The sequence below is a fragment of the Rhinatrema bivittatum genome, chromosome 6, assembly GCF_901001135.1.
Source record: "Rhinatrema bivittatum chromosome 6, aRhiBiv1.1, whole genome shotgun sequence".
Taxonomy (NCBI): Eukaryota; Metazoa; Chordata; class Amphibia; order Gymnophiona; family Rhinatrematidae; genus Rhinatrema; species Rhinatrema bivittatum.
In genome coordinates, this window is record NC_042620.1 from 294,730,731 (window position 1) to 294,751,208 (window position 20,478).

The 20,478-nt window shown below is 45.8% G+C and overlaps 1 protein-coding gene across 5 annotated transcripts in view; it reads left to right on the forward strand.

Moving 5' to 3' along the window:
* Positions 1-20,478, forward strand: part of BTK (Bruton tyrosine kinase) — a 107,823-nt gene that overhangs the window by 70,844 nt on the left and 16,501 nt on the right. For all 5 annotated transcript variants that reach the window (XM_029607372.1, XM_029607374.1, XM_029607373.1 and 2 more), the window contains exons 10-14: positions 2,159-2,213; positions 7,535-7,614; positions 13,507-13,634; positions 14,490-14,564; positions 16,850-17,021. In XM_029607372.1, the coding sequence (XP_029463232.1) occupies positions 2,159-2,213; positions 7,535-7,614; positions 13,507-13,634; positions 14,490-14,564; positions 16,850-17,021 (510 nt within the window). The remainder of the gene's footprint in view (positions 1-2,158; positions 2,214-7,534; positions 7,615-13,506; positions 13,635-14,489; positions 14,565-16,849; positions 17,022-20,478) is intronic.

Below are 20,478 nucleotides of genomic sequence, written 5' to 3' on the forward strand. Positions count from 1 at the left end.
TGCAGCATCACCTATTTGTCTCTTGCTACTGTATAAACATTTCTGTCTCTTGATGCTGTTCCTATTTTTGTTTGATCTTTTTCCTTTTGTAGCCTACTTTCCAAAGGAAGAAAACCTGGCTTATGAGATCACCATGTCAATGTGTGTCCTAAAAACTTTTGTACTTAGTGTCCCAGCTATGCCAAATTTTCTGACTGTGTTAGGGACTCCAAGAGGGTCCTTACTGTGGTATTGTTTTGGGATTCACACAGAAGCATGGACATGTGCACCCCAGAAAGTAGGCTCTAATATTCTGTCCAGAGTTTCTTGCTCCATTATATTTCTCATAGTTTCAGTCCTTTCCAAAACATGTTTGTTAAGGCAAGTAGGCAACAAGGGGTATTGGTAAATGGAGTTTTCTCTGAGGAGGGGGTTGTTACTAACGGTGAGCCTCAGTGATCGGTTCTTGGACCAGGTCCTTTCAACATTTTTGTGAGCGACATAACAGAAGGGTTCTCGGGAAAGGTTGTCCTTTTGCCGATGATACCAAGATCTGTAACAGGGTGGACAGCCAGGAAGGAGTGGAAAACAGGAGGAGGAATCTAATGAAGCTTGAGAAATGGTCTAAGATCTGGCAGCTAAGATTTGAGGCTAAAAGGTGCAGAGTAATGCATTTAGGATGCAAAAACCCAAGGGAAAGGTACAGTGTTGGAGGTGAAATTCTTCTAAGCTAAAAAAGAGGAGTGGGCTTGATTGCATTTGATGATCTTAAGGTGGCTAAACAGGTGGATAAAGCGATAAAAGCCAGAAAGAATGGTCAGCAGAAAAAGGGAGGTGATATTGCCCCTGTATAGGTCCCTGGTGAGACTTCACTTGGAATACTGTGCACAGCTCTGGAGCCTGCACCTACAAAAGGACATAAATAGGATGGAGTCGGTCCAGAGGGTGGCTACTAAAATGGTCAGTGGTCTTTGTCGTAAAGCATATGGGGGTAGACTTAAAGAGCTAAACATGTGTACCCTAGAGGAAAAGTGAAATAGGGGAGATATGAGAGATAATAGAGACATTTAAATATCTCAAAGGTTTCCACGAACAGAAGGTGAGCCTTCTTCAATGGAAAGGAGGCTCTAGAACGAGGGCCATGAGGTGAGGTTGAAAGAGGGTAGGAATATTCTTAAGAAATATTTCTTTACAGATGGATGCGTGGAACAGCCTCCCAGAGGAAGTGGTGGAGACGAAAACAGTATTTGAACTCAAGAAAGCATGGGATAAATACAGGGGATTTCTAAGGAATTGATGCTAAATTAATTGGACGGCTGGGCAGACTGGATGGGCCATACGGTCTTCATGTTTCTATGTTTCTAAGGCCTCTGTGTTGGGTAATTCCCCCAGCCTGTGGTTCTTTGTCAGCTGTGTGCTACGCACACTTTGGCTGCATGAGGCTGCTGTTTGCAGGGGTTTCTGGAGAGGACCAGGACAGCAGTACCCTGTGCTTTCACTTTTATGGAAATATAAGTTGGGGGAAAGAATCATAAAAGAAAACGGGAGGAGGAGGTGACTGTATTATTCTCACTATAAACTAATTTTCCTTTCTTTAGTGCCACTGTGGTTGCTATGTCGGGAACAGATAGTGTGTAGCTTAAATGAACCCAGGGCAGATCTCCCATCTCACTTTTATATAGGCCCTACCGCTGCAACAGCTCCCACAGCCTTTACCATTGCAGCACCTGAATGGCCGCATTGCTATGTGCAGCTCTCATAGGTCCTGTTACTGTTTCACATTTCCTGCAGCCCCTGGTACTGCAATACGGATCCTGTGACTCTTGTTACTGCTGCTATCTCTTGCAGCCACTCACCTTCTGCATTGGCAATACCGCTACATATTGCCTGCCTTTGTGGTACGGTTACACATCTCCTGCTGCCTCTGGTACGGCCACAGCTCTCCTGTGGACCTCCTGCTCATGATTTTATCTGAGTGTCCAAATAACAAAACAAAATTCAGATTAACAGCCTCTCAGCACTGTAACTTCTTTTTTCTGAAGGGGAGTTCTGCATCTCGTCTATTAACACTAAAGTTAAAGCAGCCCACGGTGCCTGGCACACTTTCCCCAGGCTGACCCCTGAACGACACATCTTTCTCACCACTAGCAGATGAATTTGTGGTTGTTTTTATTTTCAGGTGGTATTCGAAAAACATGACTAGGAGCCAAGCAGAGCAGCTGTTGAAAAAAGAGGTGAGCAAATGGCCTAGACTGAAGCTGAACCTCAGTGCTGAAGGCTCCCGGAAACCTTAGGGCACTCGCGGCTGAGTTTACTGGTTAAAATGACTTCTTAAAAAACTTGCAGTTAAACACTTATTCAGAGTGAGGACTGAAGATGCTGGACGATCCTTCATTTGTCTCCTGAGCTTTGCATGTCACTGGAATGATTTCTCTTCTTTAAACAAAATAAGAGGGATGGATTTCCCAGCTCGCTGCAGGATGGGGCCTTTTCAGATTATATAATGTAAGGAGCTTTGTTGTAGAAGGTTTGGGAGTGCATAGATTTCCAGATTTGCCACTGCTGGGCTGTTCCCCAAACTGTAATGGCAGCTGTTCCCTGCTATATTCCAGTCAGCCCCTGGCCACCCTTTCTTTTTCCACAGATATGAGCAGCCTAGTGTAGCTTCGTGTACTATGTGATGCCAAGTGACTGTTCACTCTGTCCCTCCTGAGAAGGTTATTGCTTTATCTCATTTCTGATCCAGGCCCGGTTTTACCACATTGCATGCCTGCGTTTTGTAATTCTGATTTTCTAATTTTTTTTCTCTAAGAAATGCATGCAGTGGGACAAAACCAGGAGTGGATCAGCATGCCACAATGAATATGCATGAGATAGATTTGCATACCCTGGGTCTCCAACATATGCAAATCTATCTCATGCGTATTCGTTATGGATATCTTGAAAACCCGACTGGTTAGGCCTGTCTCCAGGAGAGGATTGGGAAACACTGGGTTAGAGCTCTTAGGAAAAGACTTTAAGCAGTGTTTTTCAGTCCAGTTCTTCAGGATCACTCAACCAGTTTGGTTTTCAGGCTACCCACAGTGAATATGTATATTTGCATACAGTGGAGGCAGCACATGCAACTATATCTCATGTACACTGGACAGATCAGGGTGAGAATCACTAGTTTAGACAACTGGAGCAGTCTGAGCAGTGGTGACTCTGCCAGGTCAGGCCGGGTTGCTGACCTGGATCCTTTCTAAGCTATGGCAATTTCGTGTTTCATGAATTTGCCATAGTTCAAGGCTCTGGAGACCAGGGAAAGGTGCCACATACTGAAGGCACTGTGAGCATTTCCAAAAGGTTGCAGGCTTAGCACTTCCTGACTGCTAATCACATGAGATCATCAGCTAGAAAGTGCCAGCTCCCGCCCTTGAGTTTCAGAAATGCTGGTTGTGCAGGGATGGGACAGCTGCCAAAGATCTGAGGGCACCACCTGCCCCATGCTATAGCAGCTGGCAGAGCTCATCCAACCAGCCATCAAAGATTTCGGGCTACCGTCCAGCTGCCTGACCCATTCGATGGCAGCAGACAAACTTCCTCCTCCCAGCTGCTGGAGACAGGAGGCCACTGCCTACCTAATCCCTGCTGTAGTGGCTGGCCTGGTTGGAAGGTAGGGAAGGGGAAGGCAAGGGGAAGGTAGAAAAACAAGGCTTGGGTGGAGAGTGCACATGGGAGACAGAAGTTTGGCACAAGTTCAGCCCCCCACTCCCTGACCCGGTACCTTTTTGTTATAAAATCACCCCTGAGTCCGAGTGTACATATTCCTACCTGCACAGCTATTAAACGATCACCGCATGGGTGAAAGAAAATGGGTTTTGCAAGACACAGGGCACACTTGCCAACTGATTTCAGATCACCTCATTGAAACCAAACCAGTCCTGTTTTCTTAATTTCAAATCTCAAAGCATTTGGGGAAATTCCAGATCTCTGCATAGCATAGCAGAATTCTTTGATTGCAAAGGAAAACCTGGCACAGTTTCAAATACCTATCTGGAGTAGTTATATAACATGAGGAAAACAAATCCTTCATTGCACAAGTACAATAAATTGCTTTCCCCAAGCTTCACATGATGCTTTGTGCTCACTAGCATACCCCATGTGCTCTGGCTGATGTTGTTTCTTGCTAGGGAGTAGGTGTAGCCTAGCACAGTGGTTCTCAACCTTTTTTCTGTCGGGACACACCTGACAGATGGTTCTCACATGCATGACACACTGACCCATGATCGTCACGGGGCTAGATGTAAAAATACAGTTTGTATCCATGGGAAACCCCCCTGACCCACAATAATGGATGTAAAGCAGAATTATGACATTCCCCATACAACTCACCCTACAAAAAAGATATTCTGGTTCTGGTGTCATCCCAGTAACAGCAACTCAAACTCCTTCTACTTCCAGGCTCAATAGCCCTACTTATGAAAAGACAGCAGTTTACCACCAATGCATGTCCTCTTGAGAAAACACAACAAATAAGACTGATACAAATGCTTACATGCTAGTAAAATATCTCATCTCGGTAACAGACACAGAACTGACCTAACATACTCCCAGGATCTGTAGTAATGCACATAAACTAATCCGCACACAGTTACACCTGTATTATGGAATATACTCAAACAGGAGCAACCCTATCTATGAAAAGGCAACACTACAAATATTATATCAGGCCCTAAAAACCAATACACCTTTTATTAGGAAAACAGAACTAGCAAGCAGCTATAGATCCCCACACAGAAATAATTGTAAAACTATACTAATAAGCAGAATAAATGTTTCAAAACAGCTATGAACAGAATAACATCCAACAATTAAAAACTCATAAAAACTATTAAACATTCTCCAAACACCAATAAAATATTTTAAAAAAGCAGACATCACATAATATTAAATAATTAAAATGGAAGTCAATCAAGAAGAATAAACTTAAAAAGCCACCTTTACTTACCCCCTCCAGCAGCTCTCCTACTCCCCTTCCATGCAGGCCGTGGCACACACAAGAGGCAGCAGTAGAAGCTAAGCTCTATACTCATGGTCCTCTTCCTTAGTGCCCATGTCTCTCACACACACACCATACCAGTCATGCCCCCATGACCAGTTTCTGTCTCTCACACACCAATCATCTCCCAAACAGTCTTTGACACACACACACCAGTCACCTTCCTGAACAGTTTCTCTCATGCATATACACACACAGGCTTCCCACTCTCATGTTCTACTTACATATATGGGCTTCTCACTCTCATAATCACTTTCTCTGTCTCACACAAACACACCAGTCTTTCACTCCCATGCTTGTTCTCTCCACATGCACAGGCTTCTCATTCCCATAATCACTTTCTTTCTCTCACACACACACACAAACACACACCAGTCACCTGACCTCTCTCATGCATACACACATAGGCTTCCCACTCCCATGTTCTCTTTCAGATATACAGGCTTCTCACTCCCATGCTGTCTCACACACACCCAGGTTTCTTACTCCCATGCTCACTCTTCACATGCACAGGCTTCTCATTCCCATAATCACTTTCTTTCTCTGTCACACACACACACACAAACAAACACACACCAGTCACCTGATCTCTCTCATGCATACACACACACACAGGCTCCCCACTCCCATGTTCTCTTTCAGATATACAGGCTTCTCCCTCCCATGCTGTGTCTCACACACACCCAGGTTTCTCACTCCTATACTCACTCTCTTCACATGCACAGGCTTCTCATTCCCAAACTTTCTCTCTGTTACACACACACACACCAGTCTTTCTCTCATTTCCATGCTCGCTCTCCACGTGCACAGGCTTCTCATTCCCTGAATCACATTCTTTCTCTCACATTCATACACACCAGTCTCTTTCTCTCACACACAGTCACCTTACCAACCAGTCTCTCATGCATGCACACACACACAGGCTTCCCACTCCCATGCTCTCTCTCACATAATCAGGCTTCTCACTCCCATGCTGTGTCTCATACACACCCAGGTTTCTCACTCCCATACTCACTCTCTCCACGTGCACAGGCTTCTCATTCCCTGAATCACATTCTTTCTCTCACATTCATACACACCAGTCTCTTTCTCTCACACACACCGTCACCTTACCAACCAGTCTCTCTCTCTCATGCATGCATACACACACAGGCTTCCCACTCCCATGCTCTCTCTCACATAATCAGGCTTCTCACTCCCATGCTTTCTTTCACACACACTCCCACACCCCCACAACACCAGGCTTCCTATGCCCATGCTTTCTCACATACCCAGATTTCTTACTTCCATGCTTTTTCTCTCTCTCTCTCACACACACACACACATCAGTCACCTCCCTGACTAATGTCTTACACTCACATACACATCAGTCATCTCTCTGAGCAGTCACTTTCATTGTCTCTCACATATACACACACATCAGCTCTCTGACCAGTTTCTCTCAATCACACACAGGCTGGCTGGCTGCTTCTCTCTCTTTCTCTCACTCACTCCCCCCCCCCCCCCCCAGTACAAATGGTAGCTGCAGCAGCCTCCTCCTCCTCCAGCCCCCGCAGGCCAAGAAGGAAGAATCCCATCGGCCGCGGGAGGCTCATGCTGCTGTCTCCTTTCCTGATTAACGGCTGCTTCGATTGCTCAGGGGCCGATTCTGCTACTTTTACAAATGACACGGCTCTTTCTCCTTCCTACGCACCGCATTTCACTTCCTGTTCCGGGTCACGGGGGGGGGGGGGTGCGGGAAGAAGAAAAGACCAGCCGCAGATGCCACTGATTCTTCTGATAGCCCGGTGGCAATGGCAGCAGGGAAGAAAGAGCAGCAGGAGAGACTGGGAGCACACGACACACCTGCCGGTGCTTGGCGACACACTGGTGTGTCGAGACACACCGGTTGAGAAGCCCTGGCCTAGCAGATTGAACATTCAGCAAGGCAGCCTCATAGATCACAGATTCAAATTCCCAGCTCTGACTTTGGAAAAGTCACTTTATTACTCTGGGCCTTTAGTTCCCTTAAGCATAATTGAGCAATAATAATAATCACATTGGTTTATTTCTTCTCTTCCCTTTGGAAGTTTTTGTATAGACTGTTCCAGTAATATACTGTAAGGACAAGGATATGAATCTCTGGTAAAATGGCCCACAACAGGGCTAGTTTTCAGGATAACCAAAATATGAAAATGAACCATGCTCCTACAGCAAAGGTAACACTGATGAATATTTGTTGCATATATATCCTGAAAAGTGAACCTGTTTGTGATTCTTGAGGACAAGCATTACCCATCCCTTCACTAGGCATCCGCCGCAGAGCTGACTTCACTTACTACAGCACCAAGCAAAATGGCAGCCAAGTTCCACATACAAACACCAAAACACACTTTATGACATGCTGCCTGCACTGTAAATCCTGTTGGGACTCTGTTTTGACAAAAGTTCAAATAAATGTGAACACATCCTGTTGTGTGTAAGTGCATCTCTCTCTTTCTGTCTCCAGCTCAGATTGTTCATTCTTTCTTGCAGGGTAAAGAAGGCGGATTCATTGTGAGAGACTCTAGCAAGGCTGGAAAATACACAGTCTCTGTGTTTACCAAATCATCAGTGTAAGTATAGAGGAGAATGGAGGGGCGAGGATACTGTAGAGCAGAGGTTCCCCAGCCAGTCAAGTATTTGGGATATCCACAATGAACATGCATGAGATAAAATCTGCGTGCTATGGAAATTTATCTTATGCATGTTCATTGTGGATGTCCCGAAAACCTGACTGTCTTGGGGGTCCTCCAGGACAGGGTTGGGAACCCATGCTGTAGAGGCTCTGGCTGCCACCACCCCCAGGGCAGTTCTATAATGAGGCAGGGTGAGGTGGCCGCTTCAGGTGGCAAGAGTTTGAGGCAGCAAGATTTTGAGGCAGCAAAATTGCCCCCTGAAACCTTCCTACCTCACCCTTCTTTCAGGCAAACTCTGGCAGCAGGAACACCTGCAGTGCTGGCAGCGTGGAGCAGCGACATGCTGGCGGGGGTTTCCACTCCCCACCAGCAAAAGAAAGGTCCTGTGGCAGCACGGAATTGTGACATGCTGGCAGGGTTCTCACTCCCTGCCAGCAAAAGGAAGGTCCCAGGGGCCAAAGAAGAGTCACTGCGGTGCCGCCCGCATTTTCCCCACGTACTGCGGCAGAAGAGGCCTTACCGTGCAGCCAGAGAAAAGATCCAAAATGTGTGTGTCAAAGAGACTTGCCCTATGAGAGTGAATGCTTGTGTGTGAGAGAGACTTTGTGAGTGTGTTGAGAGGGTGTTCGTGTATGCATATGAGAGGGTGGGGGTGTGTATGTGTATATGAAAGGGTATGGGGTATACAGGGGTAGATTGGCCTATCGGGGGATCGGGCATCCCCAGGTGAGCCGATCGCTCCATTCACATGGTCTGCCGTGTGCGGCCGTGACAGAGCCGCGCTCGGCAGACCATGTGATGTGTCCTGGGCCAGCCTGGGCGGCGAATATCCGGGCCGGTCCGACATCGTGAATCCGCCGCTGGGGGTATATATGAGAGGGAGGGTGGGAGGGTCTGTATGAGAGGGTTGTGGGGGTGAGTGTGTGTGTGTGTATGAGAAGGTGGTGGGGTGGGGGTGTATATGAGAGGTCGGTGTGTGTGTGTGTATAGATGAGAGGGGGGGTGTGTGTATGTGTATATATGAGAAGGGTGTTTGTGTGTGTATGTATGTATGTGTGTGTGTATGAGAGGGTGTGTGTGTGTGTGTGTGTGTGTATATATATATATATATATATGAGAGGGTTTTTGTGTGTATATATGTGTATGTGTGTGTCTATGAGAGAGATAGTGCCTAGGCACATATGTGTGTGTGTGTGTGTGTGAGAGTACCTGTATATATATGTGTGTGAGAGAGGTTAAAGTTTGTGCACCCTTCTCCAATCTACAACAGTCTCAGGAGGACTGGAAATCTAAAGTTCCCAGCTATGGAGAGTGGGAGAATTTTTTATCCTTGTTAGTTTTAATTATTGGATGTGATGTATCTGCTGTTCTGAAATATTTTATAAGTGTTTGGTAATATTTTAAACATTTTTATACATGTTTTTAATTGGCTGAATTTATCAGCAGATTTGACATTCTTTTTATTGGTATGTTTAATGTTTTATATTTCTTGATTGTTTGCATTGTTTACAGAGTTTGGCTTCTTGTGATTTCCAGTTCAGTTTTTGTCTGCATATTTTAATTTTATATTTTATGATCTCTTTATTCTGTATTTGATGAGTCTCTCTGTGTTCTGCTTGTGTGACTGGGGCTTTAGTTATTCTGCTAGCATGCAGTTTCTGTGTAGGGATTTACAACAACCTGGCTTTAATCTGTTTTCCTAATAGGAGGTGTATTGGTGTTTAGGCCCTGATGTAATATTTGCAATATGGCTTTTTCTTAAGTTGAGTTTTGGCAATTATGATACGGAAAGCTTACTATATTGGAATTGTAGTTCAGTTTATTCCTGGCTTTCTGTGGGCCAAGTCCACACCCAGTGCACTTTACCATAGGCCTAATACCATATGGGATCCAGTAAACCGCCTTGATTACTATGAGAAAGGCAGCTTATTACCGGTAAGTCTATTAAACTATTATTATTGAAAGTGTGGTTTTGCAGTGTATGCCTATATAATATATATGTTGCTGTGATATTTTTACTTCAGAAGATTGTTCTTTGAATATCTATTTTCCATGTGCAATCTGCCTTTTTAGGTTGGTAAAATTAATAAATTTTAAAATGGAAAAGAATGCATAAGTTTTAATTATGAAGGGAGGGAAAGGGGAATGAAAGGCTGTAAGGTTTGTGTAGGGCATCTAATACCCTTGTATCAACCCTAAGAGAGAGTGTGTCACACACACAGACTCCCACCACTCACCAACCTCTCACACCCCCAGGGGGCAGATCCTGGGGCAGATCCCGGAGAAGGGTGGGAGGCAGGCAAGCCCCATGAAACATTTCTGCGGCACCCCCTAGTGCAGACACCGTAGACTGAAAACAAAAAAATCACAGGCCCAAAAACCGAGTGGTTAGAGCTGCAAACAAGGGAAGCCAGGGGTCAAATCCTATTGTCATTCCTTGTGACCTTGGACAAGTCACGTCACCCTCCATTGCCTTCCCCCTGCACCAGGCCATGGGGGGGGGGCGCCATTTCATCCTTCGCCTCAGGCAGCAGATTGCCTTGAGCCGCCCCTGACCACCCCCTCCTTCTGTTCTGATTTCTGGCCTTGCCACTTGTCATCCTTCCGCAGAAAGAGGAACAACCTGAGGAGCTCCCCCAGCTGCCTGGCGCCTGGGCATGCAGTACAAATAGAGTTACCAGCTTGGGCTCAGGAGGTAAAACTGAGAGAAACTGTTTGTTCCTGCTGGTAGATAATCAGCCTTATCACCACTTGCTGAAATGGTTTCTGCTTTTATCTCCTTCTTCCTCCCTCTTTTTCTATCAGCCTGATCTTGTGAGTCAACCCCACTAACCCACACCTCACTAGTAAGCAGCATCCAGGGCTGATGCAAGGGATGGGCAAGCAGGGCACCGAGCCCTAGAGGCTTTTATTTCTAAGTCCCTTTGTAAGACTGCGAGCATGTTGAGTCCACACAGGAAGGCGGGGTGTCAAAAAACCAATCCTTGTCCTGGGTGCCATTTTGTCCAGTGACTGCAGACAAATTTTGGAAACGTGAGAATGGGACACCAGTTGTTAGGATGAAATCTACCAAAAATGCCTTCCCTTCAGTGCCCCTCTCCTGGGGATAAACAGAGTGTCAGACTGCCAGCCTTGTCTCCTTTCCTGTACACAAACATCAGCGCTTTGTCTGACTTGTATGTATGTACTGCCATCTCCGAATATTATTTTTAGTGAAAGAACAAGAAAACTGTACACAAAAAACAGACAAGATATATCATATCTAAAAAGGTGCGCCAATAAAACTGGTTACAGTATATATTTTAGTAATTAACAAAGCTGATCCAAGGCATAGAAACATAGAAACATAGAAATGACGGCAGAAGAAGACCAAATGGCCCATCCAGTCTGCCCAGCAAGGCAGACTGGTGCCTTGCTGGGCAGCACTGGATGGCCCGCGCCATTTTTAAAGATGGCGCCGGCCATCCAGTGCTCCCTCCATGTGACAGGGGCCGGCCAATGGCACGGATACCCTGTCACATGGTAAGGGCAAAGGGCCATCGGCGCCATTTTTATTAGTGGCTGCCGACGGCCCGAGAGCGGGAGATCGCTCCCGGGACCCCCACTGGACCACCAGGTACCTGTAAAAGGTTTTGGGGAGGTGGGGGAAACTAAGGGATTAGTTTTAAAAGGTCGGAGTGGGTTTTTTGTTTATCGGCTCGGGCGCAGCCGATAAAAAAAACCCAATCGGGCCAGACGAAAAAAAAAATCACAATGTGAATCGGAACCGGAATCAGAACCGAATCCGGTTCCGATTCACATCTCTAATCTCCATGCCTTCTGCTAAGGGTGGTAACTGCCGCACCAGCAAGTTACCTCCATGCATGCTTTCTTCATTTCCTTTAGGACTTGGCCATAGAAGCAGCCCTGAGCTTTTTCCCTTATGTCTGCATATCATATCCCAGACCGCAGAAGTTGGGGCCCTCAGTTGCATCTGAATCCATTTCCTCTTTTCCCCTCTGCCATCAAAGTGGGGAGCAATGTTGCAGTTGCATTAAATGCAAAAACAACTGATCTCACTAGATGAAATGAAGATGTGTGACAGAATACATTTTAAATTGGACAGAATGACCATCATATTGCACTGTATGATAAATATCATCAGGGCTCGAAGTGCTGCCCTTGTAAAGTGCATGGGTTTTAATCATCCGTCATTCTGAATTTGTGTAACACACATTCAAAAACCTATGTGCAATATAATCTTGCCTTTGTGCATAACTCAAAAAAGCACTTATCTATAAAGTTGCTTCCCAAAGTGTTACGGATGCTGTTTAAAAAGGTTCCACCGCCTTATAGTTGAAACGCCCGACATTGCAATGTTTCGGAAGATCTAATTTCTTCCTTCTTCAGGGGAACACAAACTACATATGAAATCAGCAGAGCCCCAGAATAGTCATTTGGGGAACATATAACGCTCTGTGCTGACTATGCGTAAAGTTTCACAGGAGAGAATCGTGTTGGATGACTCTTTTTAAATCTCCCAATGTCTGATGAATCGTGTGATGATTCTCTCCTGTGAAACTTTACGCATAGTCAGCACAGAGCGTTATATGTTCCCCAAATGACTATTCTGGGGCTCTGCTGATTTCATATGTAGTTTGTGTTCCCCTGAAGAAGGAAGAAATTAGATCTTCCGAAACATCGCAATGTCGGGCGTTTCAACTATAAGGCGGTGGAACCTTTTTAAACAGCATCCCTAACCCTTTGGGAAGCAACTTTATAGATAAGTGCTTTTTTGAGTTATGCACAAAATCAAGATTATATTGCACATAGGTTTTTGAATGTGTGTTACACAAATTCAGAATGACGGATGATTAAAACCCATGCACTTTACAAGGGCAGCACTTCGAGCCCTGATGATATTTATTTTGTTTTGCTATGCACCATCAAGACTGTCTACAGATTGACGGTATACAAAAACAATCAAATAAATAGATAAAATCATATAGTGCAATATGATGGTCATTCTGTCCAATTTAAAAATTATTCTGTCACACATCTTCATTTGTTCTGGTGAGATCAGTTGTTTTTGCGTATTTCGATTATTCTTACACTTAGAGGGTTTTTGGTTTATCTAGCAGTTGCATTAAAAGGATCAAGGCATATTGGTTAAGAGTAGTATTAGTAGGGATATTCCTGTTTTGGTCCTATTGGGATCTGTTGTATTGAAGTGGATTCTATATGAGGAATCATTAGTTGAGGGGTGAGCGGGGAGGAGCAATACCTGAAGTTATGTTGAGTTTTGATGACTAGGCATGGGTGGTGGATGGTTTGGGTAATGCACCTGTCTTAACTGAATTGAGAGGTTAGATGATGTTTATGTAATTTATTTGTTTATATTTATCTTTTATGGAATCTGCTTTTGTCTTCCCTGGGAAATGCAGAATATCAATTGAAATGATATAAACTAAATAAATAAAAATGCCCACAAAAAAGAGAGACTAATTACAAGATATAGAGGGCTTCAAACAGTGGAGGATGTGGTAAAATAATGTTTTGTATTACGGTGTTCACTACATGGTAAAACTTGTGGGTTTGTCACTTTGGAATGGAGAAAAAGCTACAAGAAGCAGAGACTGAAGTCTGTCCTGTAACATCACGTCATCAGTATTTATTTATTTATTTATTTGATTTATATTGCATTTTTCAGGCAATCATACCAGTGTTCAGTCTTTCTGCATCACTGACCTGTGAGCTCAGCACTCTCCTATTTCCCTACCCATCTCTGTTGACTTATTTGATATAAACTTGTAACATGTACAGTAATTGACTTGCTGTATACATTTCTAGGGAGCCTCAAGGGTGTACCCGCCATTATGTGGTGTGTCAGACAGCCCAGAATCAGTATTACCTGGCAGAGAGGCACCTCTACGACTCCATCCCAAATCTTATAACATATCATCAACACAATGCTGCAGGTAAGAGAGGAAGAGCCCAATGATCACAGGTAAGGAGCAAGAAAGCCCAATCAACATAACTCTACAGGTAAAGAGTGGAGAAAGTAGCCCAGTAAACACGACTGTGCAGGTAATGTCAGGATCATCTATAGGCTGGACCAGGGCCTGGTACGGCAATGAACTGCAGAGCTTTGACATTCGTTGACAACATGCCACCGCCGTGCTTCTCCTAAAAGCCAGGCCCTGGTAGCTTTCCCTGCTTTGTGAGAGAGCTCGAGTAGAGAAGAGGTTGGGTTCACCTGCTCAACCTCCATCATCCTGCTGCTGGCCCACACTACAGGGCCGCTCTTAGGTCTGTGCGGTGCCATCATCGTGGGGGCCCTGGCACCTACCTAAAGATGGCCCTGTCCACAAGGAAGGAAGAAGGAATCTGATCAATATATCTCTGCCTGCATGGTGGAAAGAATCCAATCCACACGACTCTGCAAGTGCATACAGGGGCTATCTAAAAGCACAGATTAAAATGAGAGGAGGGGGGTCTACAGCTCAATTAGGAAACTAGTGATGTGAACAGACACTGCCAATTCAGTAAAAAGGGAAAGCAATAAAACCTTTCATGCCAAGAATATCCTCCCCAGCACAGTGTAGGACGTGAGTATGAAAGTAGTGATTGTTTGCATCCTTCCCTTTTTTCCAGCCTCCTGTGTCCCAGTGTGACTGAGAGATGACTGCAAATGAATGAATATATGGAGTCAGACTTGTTTCTTCTTTATGCTAACAAATTCCAGTTCGCAGTCTACTGCAGCCTGCTTCCCAGATATTCCCCCTCTGTTAACCACTATGGAAACCAGTGTGAACCTTAACTCTGTATTGCAGGGCTCATCTCTAGACTGAAATACCCCGTGTCTTCACGAAGTAAGAATGCCCCCTCAACAGCTGGACTGGGTTATGGTAATAAAGATTACTCATAAATACAAAATTTCCAATAACCTTGGTAATGTTATTCGTTCTAACGATACCTTTGGTGGCGGTTTAGCCAGTCCTATTGTAAACTGTTCCCTATAGCAAGTTGTAGTGTCAAAGGCTGTGACTGGAGTAGTTATTGGCTAATCTACAAGTGATAACTCCTATGTGATGTTCCTACAACTGATTCCCCCATGAGAGCTTGCCATTGGAGTAGTGGTGAACTCCCTAATCCTGTTCTTTACACTGACACCTCCTTGGAGACACTGAGATAAGGTATCTGTGTAACCAATGAGAAATTTCAGAAATATTTCAAAAAATATGTGGGCATTTGTTTAGACCAAAGTCTTGCAAAACTTCTCTGGAATATTTTTACTTCAAGCCTGAAATCACTGAGGTAGATTTTGAGCTACGGTGCGGATTGGCTAGTTAACTGGATAAACGTATCCGGCTAACTTAGCCCATATATTCAGCTATCTTAAAGTTAGACGGATAAGTTTATCCAACTAACATTAGGACACCCCTATGGGCTCACCAGACTTAACCGGATAAGTTATCTGACTAAGGGGGTCATTTATCAACGTGCTATATGGCGTTTTCGCATGTGTTAAGGTGTTTTCGCATGCGAAAAGCACCTTTAACACATGCGAAAACACTATAACGCATGGTGCGATGCAAATTAAGAAAAGGGGAGGAGCTTGGGGTGGGATTTCTGGCCAAGTGGGCCGGCTTCGCAATGCCATATCGCACAGCTTTAACTACACCTTTTGCGTTAAGGCATGCGATATAACTTTATTGCACTTTGCGATGTTTTCACAAATAGCATGTTCTAAACTGCTAGGGGAGAAAGAGCCTAGCCGTTCCACCACTGGTGGGGGGGGGAGAGAGAGAGAGACTAGCTATAAGGTCCTCATACTAGGTAGGTATTTATACCACTATATGAGGCCCACCTAGCTACCCGAGGTGAGGTTTAGGTATTGGTGTTGGGGTTAGGGGCCACTTTGACATTCAGAGTGCGACGTACGAACAGAACAGTGCACGCTTGTGAATATTTGATGATCTTCGGAGTGAGGAAACTCACCCAAAGATGAGATTTGTGCAATGTTCTCTCAACCTAGCTTGATGGACTCTCTACCTGAGTAACATCAAGCTAGGTTGAGAGAACATTGAACAAATCTCATCTTTGGTTGAGTTTCCTCACTCCGAAGGTCATCAAATCTTCACAAGAGTGCACTGTTCTGTTTGTACGTCGCACTCTGAATGTCAAAGTGGCCCCTAACCCCTACTAATACCTAAACCTCACCTCCCCAGTGGTTGTAGGTAGGAATTACAACAATTCTGGCACTTACTGCAAAGTGCAAAAAAATTATCGCAGTTTGTGGTAATACCTATGCAAAGCGTTGAGATAGTGCACTTTGCGATAAACAGCCTATTACCATAAAACATGCCCCTTTTGCTATTGCATGTGATATTTAGTGCCTTTTGATAAATCCAGGCCTAAGTCGGCTCCTCCCTGGAATGCACAAACCCCGCCCACCACTTAGCCAGCTGTTTAGCTGAATAACTAGTTATCGGGCTATGTGGCAGCCATGCAGCAGAGCCAGATATTCAGCCACTACTGTTTATCTAGCCTAGTAACGCTGAATATCGCCCTCGTTCTCATTTGACTCCTTATAGCTGGTAGTCTTAGTCTCCCTAATTGTATATTCAGGACCAGGGGGGACAGACAACTTAAAACATCATCGCACACATGGTATTTGGCTTCCAGAGCCAGAAAACTACAAAGCAAATATAGGCAAACAAGTTTCAGGGGAAAACACAAGAAAATGAGTAAAGTCTTACTGAGTGAGGGTCAGCGGGTTGGAGACCACTGGGGTTAGAAAGGTAGAGTCATGGAGGAACTTTTGGGGGGGGGGGGGGGCAGTTCCAGTTTTATTGCCCTCTCACTTCTCCCCTGGCTCTGATTATCTGTGGGGCTCTGGTACAGTTCTGTACTGTTGGTATTTTTTCACCAATCTCTGCTGCAAGAAGCTACTGTTATTTAATATTAGATAACTTCTCGCAGCAGGGAATGGTGAAAAAGCATCAACTCCTCCACAGCCTCTACCACCCATGCTCTAGGAGCATTGCCCACCTTCACTTTCTGGAAGGTAGATTAAATGTAATTAAACAGCTGCTGCCTTTACACTGTCATCTACAATAAATGGGCAGCTCAGATAAATTCACACTCATCTGTTTTGGGGGTTTTTTTTTAATGCTGCAATTTGTCATAGGATCATGGGAAATTGACCCCAAGGATCTGACGTTCCTGAAGGAGCTGGGAAATGGCCAGTTTGGAGTGGTGAAGTACGGGAAATGGCGAGGACAGTATGAGGTCGCTGTCAAGATGATTAAGGAAGGCTCAATGTCGGAGGATGAATTTATCGATGAGGCAAAAGTCATGATGTGAGTTACTGCAAAGTCTGTCCTAACCATTTGTTGCATCTGTACTTTATCCTATTCTGGATCCTTTTAATTCTCCTGCTGTGTCCTGTCCATCCTGTGTTCATAGAATCTTGCTACTATTAACAGAATTTTGCAATATTTCCATCCCAAGGTTTTTTCCTGCTTACTGCTGGCACTTTATTTTCCCTGTGCATCAGCCCCTGGGAAATGACAGGAGGGGAGGGAGCAGGGTTACTTTTCTCTGCTCTCTTCTGTCCACTCCAGTCCTCGTCCTCCCCTCCTGATCTCCACAGGCTGCTGCCTGGGAGGGGCTGGACAAAGCAGGAAGCAGAAGGCTGTTCTCTGTAGGGCACTGGTCAAGAGAGTTTGGGCACTAACCCTGTAAGCTGTGACCAGAGATAATACAGAACGGTATCAGAACCTGTCAATTGCCCATAATATTCACCATTCTGCACCCTGTAATTTTAGTTACAGTTGTTAGATCTGCTATGTATTTTCTTCTTTATTTGCCTTTCAGCCATTTAATGTATTACTTTGGCAACAGGTACAAATTTTGTCATGACTAAAGTTTTATGAATCTGAACAAAGCACCAGTAACAGATGGAGAGGGCATGGTGCTTTTCCCATGCCATGACTGTGGCAGAGGAGGCAGGAGCAGGTAAAAAGCACTGCTCTGCGAGCAGGAGTGAAGATGGGAAGGAGAAAGGCTCATGCTGTGACTGAATCCTTCAGCCAGTTACAGGGAATGGGGTTACTGGGTGGGGGAGGTGGAACACTTGCCTGTTGCCCCAATTTCTCCTGCCCTTCTCTCTGAATACCAACACCTTTTTCTCTAGACAAAAAAGCACAGTTTATATCTATAGAATTCTCTTAGGAACTCAAGGTGGCCCTCTGCCTTTTGGTGTGGTTCTGGTAGTGGCCAAGGGAGAGGGGTTTAGCAAGTGCTGTTTTCATTCACCACACACATATTTAGAAACAAGCACATGGTACTCACAAAGTACATGCACTATGAATGAAAAAGCGTATGATCAAACCTTTCCTGCTGCCCCCCAGCAGCCACTGCTGGAACAGCGCCAACAGAAGGAGCTCCATATTCTATTATTGTCCCTCTTACTACAGCCCTCACAGCACCCCAAATAATTTGGAGGTTAACTGCAGAATTATCATTAATATTAAGTCTTTTATGGCTGTACTGATTTCTGTACAAAAATCTTCCCTCTTAAGAAGTGGCCAGGTTGACCAAGTTTTAATCATAAGAACATAAGAACATGCCATACTGGGTCAGACCAAGGGTCCATCAAACCCAGCATCCTGTTTCCAACAGTGGCCAATCCAGGCTATAAGTAACTGGCAAGTACCCAAAAACTAAGTCTATCCCATGCTACTGATGCTACTAATAGCTGTTGTGACACGCCTCCTTCCGTGACATCAGACCTCCTTCTGTGACATCAGATGCTGGGGGAATTTAAACCCGGCGTCTCCTAGGTTTCCTTGCCTTTGCAACACAGTCACCAAGGAAGTTGCTTGCTTGCCTGCCAGCCTGCCTGCCAGCCTGCCTGCTTGCCTGCCTGCCTGCCAGTCTACCTGCTTGCCTGCCAGTCTACCTGCCTGCCTGCTTACCTGAACTGCCTCCTGACCGTCTTCCATCAACGGTCGGCCCAAGGATCCACTTCTTGATTACAATAGTTTGCAAAGGCCATGGATCCGGCAGACCTCGCTAGCCTTCAAGCCATTCCCAGACTGGCTCAACGGCTAGTACAGCAGCAACAGGTCTTGGACAACCTGGCTGTCACTGTGGAGCAACTGGCCGCTCGGATGGATGCTGGTCCGCCAGCACCAGCACCGGACCCGGTTCCGGCTCCAGTGGTGACCCTTCACACTCTTACGCAACTCCCTGCGCCAGCACGGTACGCGGGAGATTCCAAGGTTTGCAGAGGCTTTCTGAACCAATGCTTCGTAAGGTTCGCTCTCCTGCCAAACCAGTTCCCCTCGGACGCCGTCAAGGTGGCATACATCTTCTCGCTGCTGGACGGTCGGGCTCTGAACTGGGCATCTATGTGGGAGAAGAACGACCCGGCTCTGAATGACTTGAATGTTTTCGTAGCTGATTTCAAGGCAGCCTTTGATGAACCAGCTCGCCAGACCTCCGCAACCTCCGAATTGCTCCAACTCAGGCAGGGAATTCGGTCCCTGGCCGATTATGCTTTGGAGTTCCGTACCCTCGCACTGGAGGTCGGATGGCGGGACAACGCCCTCCGTGGAATCTTCTTAGAGGGACTTGCTGCAAGGATAAAAGACGAATTGGCGGCTCGAGACCTTCCGGAGGATCTCAATGCTCTCATCGAAGTGGCTGGCCGCATCGATCGCCGCCTTCAGCAGAGGGCCAAAGAGGGGCGTCCTCTCCGCCATTTAGTCCCGCTGGCTCCAACCTCTCCTCGCCCATTCCCACCGGGCCCATGGGGGGCTAGCACGTCCACGGAAGTCACATCCGAGGAGCCCATGCAGCTGGGAAGAGTGTCCCTGACACCTGAAGAAAGGCGGCGCCGCTGTAGTATGGGTTTGTGCCTGTACTGCGGGGGCAAAGGTCACTTCCTCGCTCAGTGCAAAGAGCGAGCGGAAAACTCCTGCGCCTAGGAGTAAGGGAGGAGTGCCTCCTAGGTTGTTTGAATGCTGCTCCTCTATGTACCGTTTCTATATCCCTCAGATATCCCGGAGGGTCTTTCAAGACTCAGGCATTCATTGACTCTGGGGCAGGAGAGAACTTCATTGCTGCCAATCTTGTACATCAGCTCCGCCTGGCCACACAATCTCGGGAGCCTCCTTTACGGATTACTTCCATACAAGGTACCTGTCTGCCTGGCCACATTTCTACCGAGACTGCACCACTGATCATGCAGACCGGGATCCTACATTTTGAGGAGATCTCGTTTTTGGTTCTGGAGAACTCAGTTCATCCGGTGGTCCTCGGCCTACCCTGTCTCCAGCAGCACTCTCCAGTGATCCAATGGAGCGATTTGCAAATTACCCAATGGAGTCCTCACTGCTTCAAATCTTGTATCAAGTCTCTACCAGTCCAGCACATTCCCTTGGCTCACACCGGCTTCACCCTTCCCAGTCATTATGCGGACTACACGGACGTATTTTCTAAGGAAAAAGCAGAACTTTTGCCCCAACATCGTCCTTTTGATTGCGCCATCGAACTGGTATCTGGAGCAACTCCACCCCGAGGCAGGGTGTATCCACTATCACAACCTGAAACCAAAGCAATGTCTGAATACATTGCTGAGAACCTCGCCAAGGGCTTTATCCGACCTTCAACATCACCCGCAGGGGTGGGATTCTTCTTCGTGGCAAAAAAGGACGGGTCCTTGAGACCATGCATAGACTATTGGGGATTAAATGCCATTACTAAAAAGAACCGCTATCCGCTTCCGCTAATTCCAGAATTATTGGATAA